This window comes from Mytilus californianus, unplaced genomic scaffold (genome assembly GCF_021869535.1).
Source record: "Mytilus californianus isolate M0D057914Y unplaced genomic scaffold, xbMytCali1.0.p SCAF_6, whole genome shotgun sequence".
Classification (NCBI taxonomy): Eukaryota; Metazoa; Mollusca; class Bivalvia; order Mytilida; family Mytilidae; genus Mytilus; species Mytilus californianus.
In genome coordinates this window covers 62,937,495-62,954,977 of record NW_026262712.1, presented here as the reverse complement: position 1 = coordinate 62,954,977, position 17,483 = coordinate 62,937,495, and the positions used below count along the sequence as shown (strand labels likewise).

Sequence of the window (17,483 nt, the reverse complement as noted above, 5' to 3'; positions counted from 1 at the left end):
GGATTCTATCACTCCAGTAATTATATGAAAATCGTTTAAAAAGTGTGGGATCTCGAATGAGTTGGACGGAAGTGAAGATCATTTATTTCAAAATGACCACGATGATGATAATGATCCTTTCGAAGGGTTCGACGTGGAAGATGTCGAAATGGATGAGGAAATGTTGGCTAACGTTTCAGCGTACGACGAAGAAGCCATGGAAGTTAGCGAGAGTGAGGGTGAAATAGATTCTGACCTCAATGAGGCTACAGAATCAGACTATGATAGTCCTGGTCACTGAAAACAATAACATTTGATGTATAAATTTATTCAATATTAGTTTAGAAATGCATGCCTGTTTATAACGTTGAACTTTACTGATAGCGTACTGCGTAACTGACAGATCTATTTTTGGAACTTGTACACACTGTGTTATATTATCGGAGTGGATTAAAACATGGGCATTATTGATTTTTCGTTTCATGTTTCTGAGTGACCAGATGTCCTTTGCAATATTGTAATGAGTTAGTTTCAATTTTATTTTGTAACTACAAAATGGGGGCGTTTATTAGAAGTCAAAAGTTCTGAACACACGTTTTTCGGTAGGGGGGCGTTAATTAGAAGGGGGGCTTTAATTAGAATAAATACGGTACATGTAACTTTATTGCGAATATTTCAGATTAAATAGTAATTTGCTTCCGCATTTTACAGAATAGAAATCGTTTTTAGTAAATAATTTTAGTCAGTTCGTAAGTTGCATCAAGGCCCTAACATTAAGTTTGTTTGTCAGAAACAAATCGGGGGAGGGGGGGAATCATGAGTGTACGATGGATTTACTTTCAGTATCAACAGAACACTAAAGATAGGGGATATTTCAAGGCGATACACGGTGCATAATTGCTAAGGTATTTCACCATATTCTCCAAGTCTCTGGGCATCACTACCATCCATGTATTTCATGAAAGCAATGGGCTGTCAAATATTCAGCAGGTTACGACATGTAAAATCAGTAATTTAATCTTTAGATTTGCTATTTATTTACATTTTCATCAGTATATATTTCCAGGACTAAGGGCTTGTCCATAATAAAATTGTCTCATCCTGCTCGAAAATAATTGTTAGATAAATAAATAAATATAATCTACCTGTATTTTACTGAGTTTACCTGTAAAATAAATGCGCGCAAATGTAATGATTTTTGCACACAAATGTAATTGTAAAGCACGCAAATGTAATGGACTGGTATCAATAACTTTGTCAAACCTTCATTGAAAACTTCATGATTATAGTATTAAGAGCAAACATTTTAAAGTATTTAGAAAATTTTGCTGTCGATACTATCTTTTAATCATGAAGAAGCTTGATTTCAAAATAAATGTGTTGATTTATACATATACCATTATGTGTTGATTTTGACATATACCATTATGATCTTTCATAAAATAATTACAACAAAATTTGTTCAGGAAGGGAGAATTTTGCTGATCCTGTCTGTGATATCTAGATTACCTCATAAAACATATGTACAGAGACAATTTCATGAAAAATGTTCTTTTGGGCAGTGAATGACATGCTAGAGTAGGAAATACAGAGGAAAAGAAGGGATGTTATGTTTTTATGTACATTACACATACCCTACATGCACTTAACAAATTCCAAAGCAAATCATAATAACCATTTATCACAAAGTCACATTTAATGTGTGTGTACAAAAAAAGAGATTTAAAAAAATGAGTATGTCACATAAACATGATAAAAAAATGATTTTCAGACCTGTTTTTTTTTTTGTCTGAATATTTTGTGTAAAATAAATTGTACAGATTGAAACAGAGAATTAATATTTAATCACATTAAGATGACCATCATTTCACAGACGTTCTAAAGCTTTACAAACCTTTTCTATATATTTCAGTGTATTCATAAGAGACTGTAAAAATTGCAAGTTTATTCTGTCCTGTCAACAATTTAGAACTAGAGATTGTAACAAGATAGACATATTTCTGTGTTGTAATACACAGCCTATTATAGAAGCCTCTTCAGGAATGAGGTTTGGATGCTACCAATATTACTACCCAGAATTAGCAGGTATATCCTCTTATTATATGTAACAATTTTTATTCTCACTGATTTTTCATAATTACATGAATTAAACAGATAATTTCATTTAAGCAGTATGTATCAAATATCAGAATAGAAATGAACAAAATTTTGAATTTGAAAACTAAATTTCAAATACTGACGATAGGTATAAACAATCACTGACATAAGACTATTGTACATGAATGTTTTAGTGTAAGGTTATATTTATGAGAAAAATAAAAGTGTGTATGTAAAGGATTAATATTGTTATCTATTTTCATCTTAAACATTTCAGATCAATTTAAGTCTGCTGGTGTGACAGTTTTTAATAATAACTGGGGAAACATTCATGATTTTACACAAGATCCTGATGAACAACATTTTTCTAATTTACCAGAGGTAGGCTACCAATGTTATCATGGCAAACTCTCATAGAAAAGAAAGGATATTGGGTATCCATCTTTGACACAAAATCAGTATATGCACAGCAAAAAACACAAAAAGCAAAGGAACAACACTTTTATTGCTGTTCTGCTCAAAGTCACAGTGAGGCCTTATACGCGGAGCAAAAAAGCTCACCTCACTGCATGTTTATTTATTTATTATTATTTTGTATTATTATTAAATAGCTGCTATACTACCAGTTTGCTTTTGAACATATGTAAAGAATAACACAAAGATTTAATAATTATATAAACAGATCATACCTGAATGTTCTTTAGGAAAAAAATACTTTTGACCTTGAAATAAAGGTTATGTTCAATTTAAGGATGTGTACCTCTGAGGAGCCAAAAATTTCTAGAATTAAACTTTTTTTCTTAACCTGATTTTTGGGTTTATATGACTGTAAAAAAATAAATGGTGAAAAAAAATCATATGGTGGTGCACTTCTTTTTTTGCTACAGCCATTTGAAAGTACCCAATTTTGATGATTTTCCCATTTTTCATCAATTTTTACCCATTTTTGGGCTATTATCATGAAAAAATCACAGTTTCACAATTAAACTTTTTTTCATACTTTCACTTTTAAAGATGAAGTGGACCAATCTGAATAAATTTAACTTAAAAAACTATGGGTAGGTGTTAATATAAGAAAGTTTAATAAAATTTTGTTGCTTTTTCGTATCAAATTTACCATGTTTTCAATTTTGTAAATTTGGGATTTTCTCTATTTTTTTAGAACATAAAGCGTATTATTTCAACTTCTTTGTTATAAATGATTGAAAAAATACATATCTAAGAAATTTGAAAAGAAAAAATTGATATGGGATGTACATGTATCTGGTAAAATCATTTCTTGTACCCCTCACCCATTTTCTCAACATTTTGGCTAATGAGACTTGACTTGATTGGTTATAAAATTTTCAAATTTTATTACGCAAAAGCTACTTATTGTAAATACACAATTTTTTCACAGAGTTAAGTTTGATTATAATATTTTTTAAATTCATTGATATTTTCCACTTGTATCACATATTTTGGAAATAATTTCAGAACGAGATTTCAACGAGACTGAACGTCAGAAGATTACATCCTTAATGTATCAACAACCTATTTCTAACAATTAGTTGATAAATCTTAACAAATTGAATTTATTTTAAATTTGTTTTTCAAGTTTATACCCTCAGTTTGGTGTAAGCAAGAGCTTTTTTCTACGACATCATTTCTTACAATTCATAAAAATTTCATTTCAAGAACTTTTTCCCAATTATCTGAGATCATTTGTTGACTTTGCCAATTATGTAACATTATTGTTGTTTGAAAAACCTTAGATTAGGCATAGATTATCCCCTGACCTCAAATTAAATGTCATCAAGAACTCTTATTATTTGTCCTGTTACCTTGATATAATATTTTAAGTGATTTTCTTTTTTAGGATGCTAAAATAGATGATTTTTTGTCAATTCCATTAGCAGAAGAATTTTCCAAAATGAACATATTGTTGGATGTTGACAAAAGTGTAGTTCCCAAAACACATGGTAATCGACGGAAACCTTCTGACGAGGTAAGATAGGGATTAGTCTTATATCTCTTACTTCTGTATTTACCTGTAGGGTTCATGTGGAATTACATTTAGAAACCCAGCCTAGCATTCTTTCTAAATTCAGGCATAAGGATACATATGTTAGGAAAGATTTACACATTTATATTTATACTTAAATAGAATATATACTACAATTACTTTTTAAGTTTTGGGTATAGTTCTATAATGTAATGAATACACCATAAATGTCCACGGTACTAAGTAAAGTTAAATGATGCTCACTCTGTTAACAAGATGGTTGAAAGTAATAGCAGTGATAATTTAGAATTCAGTCGTTCATTATTGCTAATTAGTTAGATGGAATAAAAAGGAGATGTGGTATGATTGCCAATGAGACAACTATCCACCAGAGACCAAAGGATGAACGAGTGTAAAGAACTATAGGGCACGATACAGCCTTCAACAATGAGAAAAAAACCATACTGTATAGTATATACCAACACTATTTTAATGAAAGTTATCTTTTCCAGCAAGATAATGATATCCTATCCAGTTGGTTCTTACATATATAAAAGCATGCATGTAAAGGATGTATGAATTTATATATATTCATTGAGTTATTATCCTACAAGAAGTACATAAGGTGTCGTGGGCTTGAAAATACATTTTCTGTTAATGTAATCATTTTATTTACACATCATTCTTTATCATTAAATCTAATCTGAAGTTATTTTTACATTGACTTGTTTTTCATTATGACTTATTTGAAGTTATTTTCCTATTGACATGTTTTCATTATAACTAATCGGATGTTATTTTTCTATTGATAGTCGACACTGGTTGTGTTCTTCAATGACGGCAGTTGTTCAGACAGAGCTTTTTCTTTTATCAATGCAATGAGGAGTAATCATGTATGTATTAGACACTTACCTAACACTTGTACACCTAAGTACCGTTAGTGCTAACTTGTCAGTAATCGTGTACGTATTAGACACTTACCTTAGTACCGTTAGTACTAACTTGTCAGTAATCATGTACGTATCAGACACTTACCTTAGTACCGTTAGTACTAACTTGTCAGTAATCATGTATGTATCAGACACTTACCTTAGTACAGTTAGTTCTAAAAGAGGGACGAAAGATACCAGAGGGACAGTCAAACTCATAGATCGAAAACAAACTGACAATGCCATGGCCAAAAATAAAAAGACAAACAGACAAATAATAGTACAGATGACACAACATAGAAAACCAAAGACTAAGCAACACGAACCCCACCAAAAACTGGGGGTGATCTCAGGTGCTCCGGAGGGTAAGCAGATCCTGCTCCACATGTGGCACCTAACTTGTCAGTAATCATGTACATATCAGACACTTACCTAAGTACCGTTAGTTGGAACTTGTCAGTAATCATGTACATATCAGACACTTACCTTAGTACCGTTAGTACTAACTTGTCAGTAATCATGTACATATTAGACACTTACCTCAGTACCTTTAGTACTAACTTGTCAGTAATCTTGTACCTATTAGACACTTACCTTCGTACCGTTAGTACTAACTTGTCAGTAATCATGTACATATTAGACACTTCTTGTTAGTAAGATTTCTGGTCAACTATGACTGTTTATCTTAAATTGATTCATTGTTGTAGTAGATTTCCAATAAAGATCTTTATACACTAAGGTACAAAGTAGCAGGTAAATATAGTTTTTGACCTGTCCGTCAATCATCTTGGTTTATGGATGCGAAATTACTTCATATTTATATCAGATTTCAAACTTACTTGAATATATGTTCACATTAAGAGGAAGATTCCTTTCTATCTTTAGATCACTACACCTAAGGTTAGGGTCATAGTTGTTAAGAATAGACTGGAATTTGTGCAAAACAATTTTGCAGAATCTCTTTTTTACAGAAGACAGCCTCTAAAAAAAACTGTTTTTCTCTATTTTACTGATAAAAAGACTTTTTATTTTTGCAGTTAACTTTTACATGCAGTCTGGGATTAAATTTTTTAGACAGCAATAATTTTGTTAAACCTTCATGGAATGTTATGAAACTTGGACAGAAGCTTCTTTAAGATAAAGAAGTAGCATCTGAACAAAAGTTTGATTAAAAAAAAATCCTTAGTTTTATTAATAAATGGACTTAGCTTTGAGCATTTAACATCACACTTTTACACTTACAGCAGCAATTGCAGCCAAGAGAAATGGTTTTGCAGAACCTTTTACAAATTTTTGGGAAGACATGGACATATCTGCACATTATAGTACACATTTGTATCCCTTTCTCCTCCTTCCCCTAATCATAACTTAGTGAAACTTTCTCAGTATTTACCACCGCTTCAGTGGGCTTATGGTAGTATGCTCATCTCGGATGCGGGAGGTCCTGGGTTCAAACCCTGGCTGGGTCAAACAATAGACTTGAAAAGACTGGTCAACTCAGAGTAAAAAAAAATGTGTCCAGAGAAGGTGACATGTCTTTCTGCGGACTGTTTGTTACCTTTTGAAATAACACTTTAAAAATCAGGCTCAACGTGTGTGTTGGTCTAGTACAAAGCAGTGTTTATATTCATATCATATCATCATGTTCTCATCCTAAATATGCATTTTATTTGCCACTGGACATTAAACAGTCATCCATCCATCAGACTTTATCATATTATGCCACTAGCACCTGATATCTTGTTTTTTTGGGTTTCCCTAAACAAATCAATGACTTCTCAAGGATAAGATGTTATGATTTCGTGAGCTTTATTCGCAGTACATCAGTTATAACTAGTAAATACAATTATACTTTGAGTACTAAACTTGATTCAACTCCTGATTCAATTGAATCAATATAGACAAATCTGTCAGACTGATTGGTGAAACTGTCAGCCTTGTTGTTTGCCCCAATCACCTTAATAAGATTTCTAGTTTGTGTCTGTATTCAATTTTAAAAATTGTATATAAAGAAGCTAGAACCTTCAATTCTTTTAATCAAAAGCTCGTACTAGTGTAAAGATATTATCTATGTTTACACTGATGTTTACAACTAAATAAAAATACTGAGAACCAAAAATCTGTTTTGAAATTGTCTAAGACAATCTGGGTTGCTATTCAAAAGGACAAATATTTATGACTTTGATCATTTTATAAGGGCTGTAACAGGTTTTACTTCTGATTGATATTAGTACATAAATTTTTATGAAAATGACTTGTCATGGATCAAATTAGACACACAGTACATGTACATCTGCTTATGAATAAAATTAGGTCTGTTTGAACTAGTTTTACTTCTTGCTATGATCATCATTAATGTGCAAGTTTAAGTGATTACATATACAAAACATCAATAATAAACTTGATGCTGAAATGAATTATAATATGGTATGACATTGAATGCAATAAAGAAAACATTTCTGATCGTGGCATTAAAAGAACTCTAATAATGTTCTGCTTTTAAAAATTAAAAAAATGTCTGCATTTATTTTCTAGCTTGAATGTACACTTATACAAACTAAAGAGGTAGAACTTAAACCTGAAGACGCCCAACGTGTGTTCAATGTAGATTCATATAATAATATTGTACAGCAGGGTGAGTATAATATTTTATTGGGATGGGAATTAGACTAAACTTAACATTTTATAGTCATTTGGTAGGTCTGAGCCCGCATATATTACATTTTTCAGGGAAGACTTTCCTTAATAGGCATTTTGCAAGGAAAACTTTCCTTAATAGTCATTTTCCAGTGTATTAAAATAAGGAGATGTGTTATGATTGTCAATGAGAAACTATCATCCCGATAATTAAAGGCATAATTGTAAACAACTTCAGATCACTGTATGGATATGTATGTGGTTAATTTAAATTCAATGGTTACTTTTAGAAGGTCATTTAGTTTACCCTGGAAATTCCTGTATGTTCAAATAACAAATAGTAAAACCTGGAAATTGTATGAATTTATAAAAGGGGAGAAAAACCCAAAACAAACTCTTTCACTGATATTTTTGTAGCTACATATAGCTTTTTTTACATGGACCACATAAATTATCTCTTCAAGCCTAGATTTTTTATAAACCACAGATGAGATGTGAAATATTGGATCATATGAAAATAGCAAAGAATTAAACCCTTGCATATTTACTTTGAATTAATTTCTGTACGAATAATTTCACCATACCATTAAAAATATGTTTAATAGGACAAAAATACCAAAATTGAAAATTCCTTTCAAAATTATGTTAATCTTATTGATATGTGTGAATTAAATGTTTAAAATGATCACTTATATGAAGAATATGATCATTTTTGTCACTGTGAGTGGGACTGTGACATCATAAAATATTTTAATTTCACATTTAACAAGATGCCAATTTTGCATATAGTTTTTGGTCAAATTAAACAGGAGTATTATCCCCATCCCAAAGATATTTGAAAAAAACATCTTCTATATATACATTGTGAGGCAAAAAGTATTTTGGTTGATGCTCATTTATCAAATATTATCAGGAAAAAAATCACAAACTGAGGCAATATTAGCAGTTTTTTGTATGTGTAGAAAGGTCGAAGGCCTAAAACAAAGGTGTAAAACTAACCCCAAAAAATACATGTAGAAGAAAATTTAATCACAAGTTGACTTTTATAGTTAGGTTACTGAATATTAGAAAAAAACTCATCAAATATACCAGGCTATAATTGTGTATGCCAGATGTGTGTTTTGTCTAAATAAGACTCATCAGTGACACTCGAATCTGGGAAAACTTAAATTTATCCATCAAGGTCAAAATAATGATTTAGGAAATTAAATAGGTCTATATGAATCTCCTTTCAAATAGTTTTTGTAGTTAATTTTTTTCAAACATACAAGATTTATGTTTTTATCAGATATATTTTTTCTTCCCAAAGGTGCTGTGATTGGAATGGAGTATAATGGTGATGATTGTGTAGAGAAGTGTAAAACAGAAGCTTTAAATTTCATGAAAGGTTCTGTTGGACTGGTATTTGCTAGTCAAAGTCAATCAGAGGCAGAAAAACAAATTGAAGACTTCTACAACTTTGCAGATATGCAGATGGCTGTTTGATATATGTTATTTATTATTTATGACTTTAAGTTTTGTAGTCATTGTTATCCAGTCAATTTTCACATATCACAAATGATTTGTTGTGTCTATTTAATGGCATTATTTCCAGATTTATTTTCATATAAAATCATTCATTAGGATTAAGTACAATTTGATAAGTTTGCCATGGTAAAATTTTGAAATCTTAGAAAAAAATATGAATTATAAGGGTTATTGAAGAAGTGACCACATGGGCAAGGTTAGACCTACTCATTTTCCAACCCCAATCATCCACAGAGTTTTCAATGATTTTTGTCCAGAAATTTCAGTTTGAAAATACCCTAATTATTTTTTTAAAACATCTCTCAATCCCTTTATTTGTTGATTTCTCTCTCTAAACATATTTCAGAAAATTACACTTAACATTTTAATCTCAAGTTAGATGAAGATGTTTAATGATCAAAGTTTCTTGTACTGATATTGCAGAAAATATAGCTCAAACATTCAAATGGTAAAATGGAAAATTGAAATAATTTTGGAAATTGCCAGATTCAGAAAAAGTTCACTTACAAATTTTAAAGTCATTTGATTTTAATGTAACACAGGAAATCTAAAAGTTCAAAATATGTGATTTTACCCTAAATTATGTTTATATTCCGGATATGAATAATTTATGTAATTGAAGTATTTGATAGACAAATAAGATTGAGATAAAAAACAGCCGAACTGTTTTAGCTGTTAATATTAGTTATTTCCTTTTCTCACCAAAACAATCGGTTCTGTTGAATCACATCAAAATCAAATCAGTTAAAAGTATATTTTCCTCATCTGTTGAAAAGTATTTTCTATAATATACAATACATTTGCATATGATTGATTTGTTTTTTTCACATAGAAGTTGTCAATGACATTCATCATTGTTTAGTTTTGTAAGATTTAGTTATACTTTTATTTATGCATATTTTTTGTTAAATTCCATTTTCTTTCAGTATAAAAATTAGTAAAATTATATTTTTGATAGAAAAATGAAAAGATAGGATTTTTTTTCACTTTTTGTTTTTTCTTCAAGTCTGTCATTAGACTCTTTGAACACAGAACAACTGATCATTAATACCATAAAAACATACATTCTGTATTAAAATTAACTTTTGAACATTCCACACACTAAAATATGACCTATTACCCTGTTAATATTAAAGATGTTAATTTTCAATTGATGTATTTGTTATTTGGAAAATTATGTCGGATAGGTTTGGCAAAAACGAGAACTTGTATTTTACATTTTGGTAGCATTATTTGTATGCAGCATTTAAAGAAATCCCATTTTTATGCCCCTGCCGTAGCGGAGGGGGCATTAAGTTTTACCCTTGTCTGTCTGTCTGTACGTACATCCGTACATTCCGAATTTGGTTTCCTTTCTCTTACTTGAGTTTGCCTCAACCAAATGTTATGAAAGTTATACACAATGCTTATTACCACAAAACACAGATCAGGTTTGTATTTTGGTGGCGTCACTTTAACCGTTCTAGAGTTATGTCCCTTTATAAATGGAAAAAAATGCAAAATTTTTAGTTTCCGTTCTCTAACTTAAGTTGCCTCAACCAAATGTTATGAAACTTATACACAATGCTTTTTACCACAAAATACAGATCAAGTTGAATTTTGGTAGCGTCACTTTAATCATTATCGAGTTATGCCTTTCCGTTCTGTAACTTAAGTTTGTAACTTAAGTTTGCCCCAACCAAACATTATGAAACCTATACACAATACTTATTACCTTAAAACTCAGATCAAGTACAAATTTGGGTAGGGTCACTTTTATCGTTCTTGAGTTATGTCCCTTTATAATGTTGTATGCAAGCGGGGGGCATCATCTGTGTCCATGGGGACACATTCTTCATATATTGTTTTTTGAAACAACCTCAATATTGAATGCAGGGAATTTAAAAATAAAAAAGTACATGTCTTCATATACCACATGAAAAGATTATTTTACATATTTATGCATGCTCAAAGACTGTATTTTTTTCAAAAAAGTGAATAATTTCATATGTTTATTGTTTAATTAAAAAATACATTTATCATAAATCTTTTAAAGAAGTGCAATTTTCATTTGTAATTATTGAAGGACATTTTACTGTTGAAGTGGTATATTGTTTTTGTAATGTTTGAAGGTGTTTAGCAATATTTCATCTATAAATGTTCTAATTACTGAATTAATGTTCCATCCTATTTTAAAGGCAAAAAATTATTGCCATTATAGTTGGATTGGTATCGAACTTGACTTAGATGCTAATAATGTAAATTCACTAATATTTGTGATGTTTTTGTTATTACTAAAATAACAATGGGATAGGTTTCTCAAAAATAAAAAATAATTATAAAAATTATAAATTTTGACAGCATTATTTATTTGGCATAACCTAAAGAATTTATCTCACATCTTTGTCCCTTGTTTAACATTCACAATGATAAATGCACACACAAATTTCTGATTTTGCATTAACCACTTTTAAAGAGTTGCATATTTTTTTTAATTCAATTAGAAAGTTTTTGCAAGAGCTTTATTGTTTGTTCCATACATCCATTCATGGGATGCCCAAATTATCAACTTTTGTAAATGTAATAGATATACATTTATAGCATATGTGACTTCAATATCTCATAATATGGATGATTTTTGTCAAGCCTGCGACTTTTGTCGCAGAAAGCTCGACATAGGGATAGTGATCCAGCGGCGGCGGCGTTAGCTAACTTCTTAAAAGCTTTATATTTTAGAAGGTGGAAGACCTGGATGCTTCATACTTTGTATATGGATGCCTCATGTTACGAAGTTTCCGTCAGTCACATGTCCAATGTCCTTGACCTCATTTTCATGGTTCAGTGACTACTTGAAAAAAAAGTTAATATTTTTTGTAATTTTAAATTCTCTCTTATTATAAGTAATAGGATAACTATATTTGGTATGTGCGTACCTTGCAAGGTCCTCATGCCTGTCAGACAGTTTTCACTTGTCCTCGACCTCATTTCACGGATCAGTGAACAAGGTTAAGTTTTGGTGGTCAAGTCCATATCTCAGATACTATAAGCAATAGGTCTAGTATATTCTATGTATGGAAGGACTGTAAGGTGTACATGTCCAACTGGCAGGTGTCATCTGACCTTGACCTCATTTTCACAATTCATTGGTCAATGTTTAGTTTTCTTGGTTAAGTCTGTTTCTTAGAAACTATAAGCAATAGGTCAACTATATTTAGTGTATTGAATGATTGTAAGGTGTACATTTATTTCTCGTTTGGTTTATATGACCTTGACTTCATTTTCTTGGATCATGTTAAGTTTATGTAATAGTTGTAGTAAAGCTTTCATTTAGGACTATCAACATAATATCAATGGTTAGTAAAGAAGGCGAGACATTTCAGTGTGTGCACTCTTGTTGGAAATTTAATGAACTTTTCCTTTTTGTTGCTTGTGTTAATTCCAATATTATGACACATATATTTAAAAACATAGATAGTCACTTTTATTTGTGAAAAGTTTTTTTTGCAAGAAATTATCACTGAAAGGTACTCAAAATTGAATTTATTTTAAAAATGTGTTGATAATCGAGAAATTTTGTAATGTTGGACAATTTAACAATATGAAAAGTTACATGTACATGCATTAATATTTAGATTATATTTGATTCCAGCAACTTTTTTTCTGAAATTTACAAGGGGAATCAAAGTATTGTCATCAATTTTGTACTGACATTGTGGTTCAAATGACTGAAAGTATGATAATGATTTGCATTAAAGCTGTTACATTCCTTTAATTATTAGACACAGAAGGAGGGGTTCTTAGATGTTAGTTTATAAATATTATGACAAAGTTATCTGAGTTAATTAGTTTCTTCTTGATAGTGTTTATAGATATAGAAATTTAGCATTAAGTTAGATATAATGGGGCTTTAATATTTTCAGCACAACCTTTACAGAAATTTAGTGTGAAGTTAGTTATAATGGGGCTTCAATATTTCAGCACAAGCTTCTTTACACTGTATTAATTCACAAATAGTTATCATTAATTTACTTATGCCAAAACACATGATAAAATGTCAGAACATTTCTACTTATTGCTATTGTTTTATTTTAATATACTTTTTTTAGGGGTTGGGGAATGGGTGTATTTTTTCTCTATCAAGATTTGTGTAATGGATTTCAAATGTTTAACTAGAAATGTATAATTATCATGAAAAGGGAAGATGCATTGTCAGCTGTTGCTGCTTAATAATACCCCCTCTATAAGTGCACGCCGATGAGCTATGGATGTAATAAAGCATCACAGCGTACAGAATGTTCACATGAAGCTTGATATTAAGTTTCAGGTAGGTCTGTTTTGTAGTTCTGCGAAAAATGCAACTTAAATATCATAGGACTGGAGGACAGAGGTTAACTAGTATACCCATCCTTTGGTAAAATCATATTTTGTTATTGTGCTGTTATTTTTTTATTTAGCCAAACTGGCACTTACTTTTTGCCCTTTTCATTGATAAGATCAAGAGAATCTCCCTAATAACATTTATTTTATTACATTACAAAGAATGTCACCAAGCCACAAATCTGATTTGTACATCTGATTAATTTATCATATGTTTTGTTTTTCATTTCAATGAGTTTATTGGGCCAAAAAAAACTTAAAAATAAGAGTACATTCCTTTTTGAGAAGTAAATATTATAGTTTAATTGTTTTTGTTTATTTTTGATTTTATTCAGTGTTGATTTGTATTGCTTACATCTTCAGTGTTTGATATGTATTCCAGTCGCTGTGAAATCTTATTGTCATGATATGGAAGAAAAAAATTCATGAATATTCATCTGTCACGTGTATAATTGAACATGTTCCGTCCACCTTTCGGCTCATAGATCTGAAATTTTGTAATGCATTTTATTTTATATTTATTTGTTGTGATAATTTTGTTTTAATTTTAAATGTCAAGTTAGAACTATAATGAAATACAGTTGAAAATCTTCATCAGTTATTATTTATCTTACCCCCTGTGGATTGGATATACATTTCTTTTTGTAATATATGGGGTACAAACTTTCATGGATTTTGTGGATATATGACCACAAATTTCCGTTTTTCAACAAAATACAAATTTTCTATTGTCTTGTTTGCTGAATGTGTCACAAGCACAGAATCATGCATCCAATAAAGTAGAATTTTCTACCAATCCATGAAAATTGGTACCCACAAAAAGGAATCCACATTAATTTCATAACTTTTTACCATAAACATGTATATGCAGTTGATTTCCATCAGAAAATAAGGCAAATTATTGTCATGTGAGATTAAGTAAAGATATAGGGTGAATTTCATCCATACTTCAAAAGGCAAGGTAACCAGTAAAAACATAGTAAGGTCTCTGTATAGATATAACAATGAGCAGACACCAAAACTGTCACAATACCAGCTACCCATAAACAATATCTTTCAGTCTCATTGTATAATTAGCAATGAGCCAGAAAAAAAACTTACAGACCCTTAAGCACAAGGAATAGTTAATAGACAAGGTCACAAATTTTTGTAAAATTTTGCGTACAACTTTTGACATGTTGACCATTAACTGACAATCGAAAATGAAAATAATTGTAACTTATTTCCTTTTTTGAACTATGACTAAATGAAATTTCTTTCTTGAAATAGTTCCACATTTGTATAGAACTGTACAAAATGGATAAAAAAACATCCAGCTACAACTACTGACGTTGTTATTATGCCATATGTAATTGCAACTAAGTATGTGATAGTGATACTTTATCATTTTATTAGCTTGATTAGTTATTCATTGGTAGAACCAACAAACAAATTGCAGTTACAATTCAGTTTGAACTTTTTAGAAAATTAGGCTTCCATATTTAACAGCTACATAAAAATAATTGAAATAATACAAATGCAATGTTTTATGCATTAAATATATGAAAGCAAGGTCAAGGTACCTAATTTGAATAAAAGATGAAGGGTTAATTTCGATGAGACAATAAATCAACTACATAAGTTCACCAACAAAAGAATCTTATAGGTCTAGAATGTATAATCTCAATCACATTAAGTCTTTAAAAGTTGTGAATGAATTAAACAGATGCAATCCATAATCTAACACCCACACAAAAAAACACACATGAAAATATTTACTTTTATCACTAAAATATCCACCCATCACTAAATTTAATTAGGAACATTTAGATTGATGTAATTCAGTTTGCTGTCCATTATTTATTGTAATTGTCTACCTTTCAATTTTGTTACTTTATTGATGACTTTTTGGAAGCATGCTTGCCTTGAATGTTTTAGGTCATTTGCTCAATCCAACAACACAAGCACAAACAAAACAATGATAAACAATATTGTATAAAAAAAACTGTAGTTAAACAGTGTTTTCCCTACAAATTTCATATAGGAAACTGGTAAGTGGAGTTTTTCAAATACTAATAAAGCAGTAAAGCATCACATCACCTTGATGCTTTAATGCCATTGGGAGAACACAGAGTTAAAGCAAGCTCAAAGTCCTTTACCTTCTGATGTGTAATCATTCTGTTCTATATTCTAATATGGTGGCTGAACTTTACAATAGATTTCATACAACGATGGTATACTATATCACGAAGACAAGTCCTTGTGCAAAAGATCAGAACACACCTGTTCAGAATTTAGATGCATTCAAAACAAACAAGTTATTAAGTCTTGCTTCAAACTATGATTAAGAAAATTAATGTTCATCCCAAAAATACAAGACATAATAATTGATTTACAACAGTATAATTTAACAACAAATCTATTAAGCCAAAAAGATAAATTGAAAGGACAATTCCGAAACTTAGTGAATAACATTTTCAGTAAATTCTATTTGTGATTTTATAGCTATTTTCGGTTTTAGTATGGTGAAGAGCTGGTGTTTGGATTGAAAAATGAAAGGCTATTTTGTGTAATCAATTCTTCCTGCAATTTTGGACCCTTTATTCATGAAACTTTACAATCAGATTGCACACATATCAAAGTTTTGCACCTGCTATTATGGAATTGTTTGATTAATTTTTTCTCATTTTTCCAGTCTTGGGATTTTCAACCAAGACCACTGAAACTTAAAATGAAGATTACACACTTATTTAGGTTTTGCACCTGCTATTGTGGAATTGTTTGAGGAATTCATTTTCCTGACCTTTGAAGTTACTTTTTCAACAAAATTTTCAAAATATGGTACACAAATGTACCTATTTTGTGTAATAAATTTTAACTTTTTAAGAAATGTTCAACCTTGATCCATGAAACTTCACAGAAAGATTGCACACATAGTAAAGTTGTGCGCCTGGTATTATGGAATGGTTTTAGGAATTTATCCCTTATTTTTCCAGACTTGGGGAACATGAACATTTCTCAGCAAAACTTTCATGATGGGACTTATTTTGTATAAATAAACTCCTCAAACAGTTCTCAACACAAATCCCAGAAACCTCGTAGAAAAATTGAACAGATACTCAGAAGGTGGACGGATACTATGATGGAATATTGTTTAGGCATTTTTTTTCAGATATGAGAACTTAGTCATTTTTAGCTCTCAGACACCTGGCTAAAAAGGTAAAGTGAGATTTAGCCATCACTCGGTGTCCATTGTCAGTTCATCGTCATAAACTTTTAAGAAAATTCTACTGGATCAATGTTACCAAACTTTACCTGAATGTTCCTTAAGGAATCTAGTTAAAAAGGTGATCATCAAACACTGACCGATGTTGCTAAAATAGACCATAGGGGGTAGAGAGAAATTTTAAACAGTAAAAATTAACAGAACAATAAGATCCTCAAATAGGTAAGTAAAGCAGAAATCGTCAATAGAATGTGAACGATGATTGTTACAAACATTTTGTTTTTGCATTTTGTGTGGTAACTTTAGTAGATAAAAAAAATCGTTTGATGTCAGAAAAGATCAGCAAAAATAAGATCAACAAACAAGCAACATGGCCGAGTTGTCAGACTTATAGATACGTATGAACTGGTGCTGTAAACAGTTACACTGATCATCAATACAAGATCTACAAAAATGCCACTAAATAAGATTTACAAATAAGTAAACATAACTGATTGCAATAAACGAGAACAAGATATCAAAATAACATATTTTTTATCAGTTGAGTGATTCAGGCTCTTGGGAGCCTCTTGTTCACTTATGTTTTATTTTTCCATATATTTGAATGTTCATTATTGACCATTCTCCAATCCATTGTATCAGAAACATTCTGTGCATTCTGGAAATTTGATCCTTTTTTTTTTTTATTAAATTCCTGCATGCATATGGAATCGCTTCTATAAAACATGATAAGAAGATGTGGTTGCAAATAAGACAACGTTCCACTAGT

General features: G+C 30.5%; 2 protein-coding genes across 4 annotated transcripts in view; one reads left to right on the top strand and one right to left on the bottom strand.

Annotated features, from left to right (window-relative positions):
• Window positions 1-14,101, top strand: part of LOC127704727 (protein XRP2-like) — a 39,190-nt gene extending 25,089 nt beyond the window's left edge. Inside the window, exons 4-9 of the mRNA XM_052208928.1 lie at window positions 1,892-2,064; window positions 2,354-2,457; window positions 3,935-4,063; window positions 4,873-4,953; window positions 7,525-7,624; window positions 8,936-14,101. Of these exons, the coding sequence (XP_052064888.1) occupies window positions 1,892-2,064; window positions 2,354-2,457; window positions 3,935-4,063; window positions 4,873-4,953; window positions 7,525-7,624; window positions 8,936-9,111 (763 nt within the window). The 3' untranslated portion in view covers window positions 9,112-14,101. The remainder of the gene's footprint in view (window positions 1-1,891; window positions 2,065-2,353; window positions 2,458-3,934; window positions 4,064-4,872; window positions 4,954-7,524; window positions 7,625-8,935) is intronic.
• The window catches only part of LOC127704734 (U1 small nuclear ribonucleoprotein A-like), a 1,100,970-nt gene that overhangs the window by 600,660 nt on the left and 482,827 nt on the right, over window positions 1-17,483 (bottom strand). The window lies entirely within an intron of this gene.